This window comes from Durio zibethinus, chromosome 14, assembly GCF_047325235.1.
Source record: "Durio zibethinus cultivar Kanyao isolate XHJ-2024 chromosome 14, ASM4732523v1, whole genome shotgun sequence".
In the NCBI taxonomy this organism is placed as follows: Eukaryota; Viridiplantae; Streptophyta; class Magnoliopsida; order Malvales; family Malvaceae; genus Durio; species Durio zibethinus.
This window is the reverse complement of record NC_143175.1, coordinates 1,146,119-1,152,820: the sequence shown is the minus strand read 5'-3', so window position 1 is coordinate 1,152,820 and position 6,702 is coordinate 1,146,119. Positions and strand designations below refer to the sequence as shown.

At 31.5% G+C, this 6,702-nt stretch overlaps 1 protein-coding gene across 2 annotated transcripts; it reads left to right on the top strand.

Annotated features, from left to right (window-relative positions):
* The first annotated feature begins 296 nt into the window (after positions 1-296).
* On the top strand, positions 297-4,479 carry LOC111295587 (glucan endo-1,3-beta-glucosidase 8-like). Of its 2 annotated transcripts, XM_022889130.2 has the most exons (3): positions 297-1,293; positions 2,719-3,778; positions 4,131-4,479. In XM_022889130.2, exons 1-3 carry the CDS (start codon positions 953-955, stop codon positions 4,281-4,283), a joined length of 1,554 nt encoding a protein of 517 aa, XP_022744865.2. In that variant the 5' UTR covers positions 297-952; the 3' UTR covers positions 4,284-4,479. The 2 variants fall into 2 exon arrangements, with proteins under 2 accessions (XP_022744865.2, XP_089599201.1); XM_089743075.1 differs by lacking the exon at positions 4,131-4,479 and having other exon boundaries at positions 415-1,293; positions 2,719-3,967.
* Positions 4,480-6,702: the final 2,223 nt, after the last annotated feature.

Here is a 6,702-nt window from a genome sequence, read left to right as displayed (position 1 = left end):
AAAAAGATAATTTTTTTATAATTTTATTTTTTTCTTTAAATATAAATAAAATAAAATATAAAATAATTATCATTATATTTTATTTATTATCCTATATATCAAATATAATCTTAAAATAATTAACTTAAATCAGATAATCAATTATTATATTTAATTTCAACGTTACTATTTGATTTGAATTCAACCACATTTTTTCATAGTTGATATTAATTTAATGTTGAGATAATTAATCTCAGCATTGTTTTCAACGTCATCGTCCATGCAAATTAATGTTTTGCGTGCATATATTGTTTTTTATGGTGATTTGATTTTGTAGTTTTAAGGGTTTAATCAAATGGACTATTATTAATTTACTCTCTCTCTCTCTCCTTCAAGTCTCAGCCTTTTTTGGTCTGTTAACTTTTCTCTTCTGATGTACTTTTGGTTTTTGGAAATTCACATTCTATTTGAAATGCAATCACATAATTTTTTTCTCTGCCAAATTTGAAATTGTCTCTTTGATTCTGTTCTTCCCATCCCCTCTTTCTTCTCTGTTCTTCAACTCCTCTTTTCTCAAAACTCCCTTTCTGTTTTAAGATTTGCTTCAAAACCCATCATCTATATTCAGTGAACTTTCAATCTTGTCCCTTTGATTCCCCCAAAAAACCATTTCTGTTTCTGCCTTGCTGGGTTTTTTTTTTTTGGTATAAATTTTCTATTTTTTTTCAGGATATTTATATTCTTTTTTTTTCTCTTATCTTTCAGTTTCGTTTATTGGATTCTTTTTGTTTTTCTCTCTCTCCCATGATCACAAAAATTGCTTGATTTTCGGTTGATAACTTCATTAATAGATAACAGTTAAAACCACATAACATAAACCCTTGCTTTTTTTTCTTTTGCTAACTCCCTCGCTTTTTCCCAGACTTAAGCTTCACAAACTTTCAAAATTTTCATTAAAAAGCCAAATAAAAGTATGGGTAATTCTGGATTTCTAGGAATGTTATTAACAATATTCCTTTGTCTTTTTTGCTTTGATGGTTTTGTTAATGGTCTTGGGGTGAATTGGGGTACCATGGCAACCCATAAACTGCCTCCCGAAACAGTGGTTCAGATGTTAAAGGACAATGGGATAAAAAAAGTGAAGCTTTTTGATGCAGATTCAAATACTATGAGTGCTCTTGCAGGAACTGACATTGAAGTCATGGTTGCTATTCCTAATGATCAGCTTCTTGCTATGAATAGCTATGATCGTGCTAAACAATGGGTGACGAGGAATGTCACAAGATATAACTTCAATGGAGGTGTTAAAATTAAGTATGTTCAATTCTGACTTGCTTTTTTTTTTTTTAAACTTTTGTTGGCTTCAGGCTTGTCTTGCAGGATTTTGTTTATTGAATTATTATTTTTTATTGGTGTTGAGACAATTTCTAAGATTTGTTTAATCTATTGATAAAATGTTGTTGTATCTTGTATTGAGGATTTTGATGAATGTAATGCTTAATTTGGAAATTGTTAGCGTTGGCAGTAAGGACTTTTGGTTCCAAATCCAGTTTTGGCATTGAATGTTTAAGTATTTGGTGTTAGTTTAATTTGTATTTGATTTATGTTCCCATAGAATAGTTGTCAATATATTATGCTTGAATTTGATAATTGGGGCTATAGAGGGTTTTGACATCCTGCAAGATGATTTCTCTTTTTCTCAAAGTTATTCCTTTTGCTGTATAGAATTACAACTTTGTTTTGCATCTCCGTGATTGGTTTTTTAGATTCCAGAAACCATCCAATTATAGGAGCTGCTCATCCTATTGGAAGTTCTAATGATTCTTGATGCTAATAAGAGAAGTTACTTTTATTTAACTTTTCAATGAGTTCCCCATTTTTGTTTACACAATTATGCGCAAATAATGAGCTTGATTGACTTGTCTTCCCCTAGATGTAAATGAACGTATCTGTTGTGTGAGAATGAGCAAATAGCACATGATGTGAACTTCTTGGAAAAGTTTGCTAGGAATCTTGCCACAGGATTTCAACTTGTCATGGATGCCAACTTTTGTTTCCTTTTGTACAGATAGTAGACTCTGATAGCACTAGATTCCTCCAATATGTGCTTTTCTTTGGCAGCTTTATTCTTAGCATCAAAGTATAGAAATTGGAAGGACCTTTTTAGAATCTGCCCACAATGTGCACTATTTCTGAAGAGAAATATACAATTCATCAAAAAATTGTGAGATTTCTTGACTGCATGTGTTAAGCTTTTGACATTGGTTATGTGAGCTTTATGACCTTTTAATTAATTTAGGGGAGTCGCCAATAGTTAGAGTTCCTGCCACTGATAGCCCTATCAGCATTTCTTTTCCTTGTGAGAAACCTACTTAGTCTTGATCTGTACTTTCTTATTCTACAAACTTCATTGACCGCTGTCGTGAAGGTTTCTTGGAAGTTTTTTACGGAAATTTTGCAATGTGATTAACATTTGGAATGGCGAGATTCTAAGCGTGTCTTCACTAAAAGCTGATTGTTGAAAGATTTTAATGATGTTACTTTCTGGTAATGGTGAAGTATGGAATATGTTTGACTGATGTTGCAATGCAACCACTTTTTTTGGTGAATTTGTTAACAAATTTGCATCATCATCCAATTTATACATATATTATATACTTATATCAAATTCTAATTGGTGGATTGTTCAGAATGCTATCTTGCAACTAATCTATGGAATCTGTTACTATCTTTGCACAGGTATGTAGGTGTTGGCAATGAGCCATTTCTCACATCCTACAATGGCTCATTCATAAACATCACATTCCCTGCACTTCAGAACATTCAAAATGCACTTAATGATGCTGGTGTTGGAGACTCCATAAAGGCTACTGTGCCCTTAAATGCTGATGTCTACAACTCACCAAATAACAACCCTGTTCCATCCGCTGGCCGGTTCCGAAGTGATATCAGTGGAATTATGACGCAAATTGTCAATTTTCTAAGCAATAACAGTGCACCTTTCACCGTGAACATCTATCCCTTCCTCAGTCTATATGGAAATGACAACTTCCCCTTTAATTATGCTTTCTTTGATGGAGGAAACCCTATTGTCGATAATGGGATTCGGTACACTAATGTTTTCGATGCCAACTTTGACACATTGGTTTCAGCTCTGAAAGCAGTAGGGCATGGGAACATGACCATTATTGTTGGGGAGGTAGGTTGGCCCACAGATGGAGACAAGAATGCCAATTTGGCTAATGCTCAGAGATTTTATAATGGGCTTATGCCTAGACTTGCAGCCAACACTGGCACGCCTCTGCGGCCAGGATATATGGAAGTTTACTTGTTTGGCCTTATAGATGAGGATGCCAAGAGCATTGCTCCTGGAAATTTTGAGCGTCATTGGGGAATCTATAGGTATGATGGGCAGCCTAAATTTCCACTTGATCTTTCTGGTCAGAATCAAAATAAGTTTCTTATTGGTGCTCAGAATGTCGAATATCTTCCTAAACAATGGTGTATGTTTAATCCAAATGCTAAGGACCTCAGCAAACTTGCAGACAACATAAACTATGCTTGCACCTTCTCAGATTGCACAGCACTTGGATATGAATCTTCTTGTAACAACCTCGATGTCAATGGAAATGCTTCCTACGCATTTAATATGTACTATCAGGTGCAAAATCAGAATGACCTGGCCTGTAATTTTCAAGGTCTGGGCATGGTCACTACACAGAACCTCTCTCAAGGGAGTTGTAATTTTATCATTCAGATTGCGTCTTCTTCTTCTTCATCTTCTATCGGTCCCTCACTGGTGAGAATAGCATTTTTAACAGTATTAACATCTCTTGTACTACAAATTTGATTCTATAGACAACTCTGATGTACTATTTTTGCGGTTTATTTTTCCTAGTTTCTTTTGTATGTTACAGATTCTTGGGGTTATTTATTTTATGGATTGATTTAATAAAAATCCTTCGAATTTATCAGTCTCTAACCAAAACACTAACTTGATCAATGTCATGCTTCTCACTTCTATGGTCAAACTGGTTGGAGGTTTCGCCTGTGTTAGGATGTCTCATGACAGACTTTCTGGATCATGTAAATATACATTTAGGTGAATTTCAATCCTTTTTCGGCTGACCAAGTGACGTTTAATTCTGCAGCACCTAAACTCTGCCGGTCTTCAAGTTTTCCCAAACCTAGCCGGTAGTGAATGCATCATTTCCTGTCAGGAACCTTCAAATTCTAGTGGAAGAATGGTACCTCAATATGCCATAAGGTACCATTCTAGTTTCTTATTGTTCTTTGGTGCTTAAAGGTTGAGATTATATCATTCTAACATGGCAGGAAGCAGTTTCTGATCACTGATGAACCAAGAAAGCCATGAATCTGTTGGATTCACCTAGTTTTTCCTAAAGATAGGTTGGTGAATCAAAAGTTGTAACTAAATTCTTCCATGATAGCAGTCAGCCAAGAATAAAGATTTACTTACACCACTACCACAAAGAAAAACCCAATTAGTAGCTACCTCAATTTCAAATTCATCACATGCAAAAACTCCATTTCTTTTCATAGACAACTTTGATGGGCTATGGATAGTCCCACTTCTATCAACTTTTTTCATCGACTTTTGACCGCTTTTTTCACCTTCTTAAGTGATTTGAGACTCAAAGATAGGGATTCCAAATATCTATCCTTTTTTCTGATATCCACAATTATTTCCTTAAAAAAAATTTCTCTTTTTTTTTTTAAATCTTTTTTATAGGGAAAGAAATTAAAAAAAATTGAATTTGTTTGTTTCTATTGATTTTACATCGAGGATTCCACACAACAACCAATATCCATTATCTTTCTCTTTTGGAAGGGTGCTCGAGTGGGACCCTAAGGCCAAACTTCCATTTCTATTATATGAATAAAAACAGTTTTTTGTACTCAAAAGCCGAAGAGAATGAACTTAATCACTCGAATAAAAAATTTAGTAGTCTTTCTTTCCTAGAGCTGGAAACGAATTAAATATAAATGAATATTCTTATATTTATAGTTTATTTATTTACTTTTAAAAGTGTTTGGATTCAATTCGTATTTAATAAAAAAAATATTTTATTTATTTAAACTTGATTCGTTTAAACAATAATAGATTTGTGCTTAATTTGTGTATAGTTCGTGTTTAGTTTAATTAAGTTAAATAAATTCATTCGTAAATATTAAATGAATATATTTATAAATAATAAATAAATTATAATCAAATAAATTTTAAAAAATAAATTTTAAATAAACGTAAACGAATTCAAACAAATATAAATAAATTTTAAAATAAGATTATGATAAATTATAAAAATATAATTTTGTTAATATTATTATAAACGAATAGCAAATAAATAATAAATTTTAAACGAATTTATTTACGAATATAAATGAATCAAATAAATTTTTATTTGTGTTTGATTTATTTAATAAACAAACAAAAAATATTATATTAAACTTAATAAATGAATATAAATAATATAAATTAAATATGTTCAAAAGTTCTATTGTTTATATCTCTAATTCTACCAATAAATCATAATGATAAAAACATTTTAACAATAAATCCCAATGGAGTCCCTGCCAACACAACAAAGCCATTTGAGCTTCTCTCAATTGGATGTGAAATCTCATAATAATAATAGTTATAATCTTTTTGGACATCCACAACTTTCTTAGTTATTCTTTTGCCTATGCATTGCATTTTCATATTCATTTTCTCATGAAATAAGAAGGCAAGAAAAACATAAATTGAAGATGGATGTTGATTTGTTTCTTTAGATTTCATAATTCAACATCGCAAAACCACCAAAAATATAAATATAAATTAAAACAAAAGGAGGAGGCAAATAATTCAATAATAGAAGCATGCTTAGGCACATGAGCCTCCAATAATGAAAAAGTCACATGCATGCTGGAATCCATCACTTATCCCCTGTTAGCCAATAGCTGCCAAAAATCCATATTCTAGAAAAAAAAAAAAAAAACATTATTAATAATACTAGATTACTCTAATTAAAATTTCAAAAAAATATTAGTAATTGGATTCTTAGTATTAGATACTTCTTTTTCTTGTTGCCTTTTTTTTTTTTTTTTTTGCTTAAATTTGTCCTTTTTAAGACAGGGTCCATGAAACTCAAAGGTAGCCAAGAAATGATTTTTTTTTTTTCTATTTTGTCTAAAATTAAAGAAAATCCAACAATCCCATTTTGATACTAAACGCAGTTGGTCATGTTATGTTAATGTTCTAACCAACATAATATAGTTGCAGTGTCCTAAGGGGCACAAATTGTTTCATTAAGATTAACTATTTCCAAGCCCAAACAAGTTAGAAACAACACAGACAATTCAACTATGAGTATGTATGTTTTCCTGTATTTTATTTGAAATTCTCTAATTTTTTTATTACAACATGATGATAAAAAAAATTAGGATATTATAATATAATCCTCAAATCTGTTGAATTTTTTAGCTTTCACCACTACTTCTCTTAGGATTCTGGTTTGATTTAATGTGCTATTAAAAAGCCAATGTCTTAATATTTAGATGCGATATAGGACAAATGATGGCAAACTGAAGCATGAAGGAAGCAATGAGCAGGGAGAAAGGATATGCTGCTCCAAGGCTTCATATGGAAACAGTTTCAGATTCTTTTTGAGAAAGAAAAATTTTGAAAGTTCAAAAAATTAAGGCAAAATTTGTAAAAGTTAA

Excerpts from the sequence above, each read along its gene's own strand:
- LOC111295587 (XM_022889130.2), top strand. The coding sequence starts at position 953 with ATGGGTAATTCTGGATTTCTAGGAATGTTATTAACAATATTCCTTTGT. Across the intron at positions 1,294-2,718 it reads AATGGAGGTGTTAAAATTAA|GTATGTAGGTGTTGGCAATG; the intron begins GTATGTTCAATT and ends ATCTTTGCACAG. Across the intron at positions 3,779-4,130 it reads CTTCTATCGGTCCCTCACTG|CACCTAAACTCTGCCGGTCT; the intron begins GTGAGAATAGCA and ends TTAATTCTGCAG.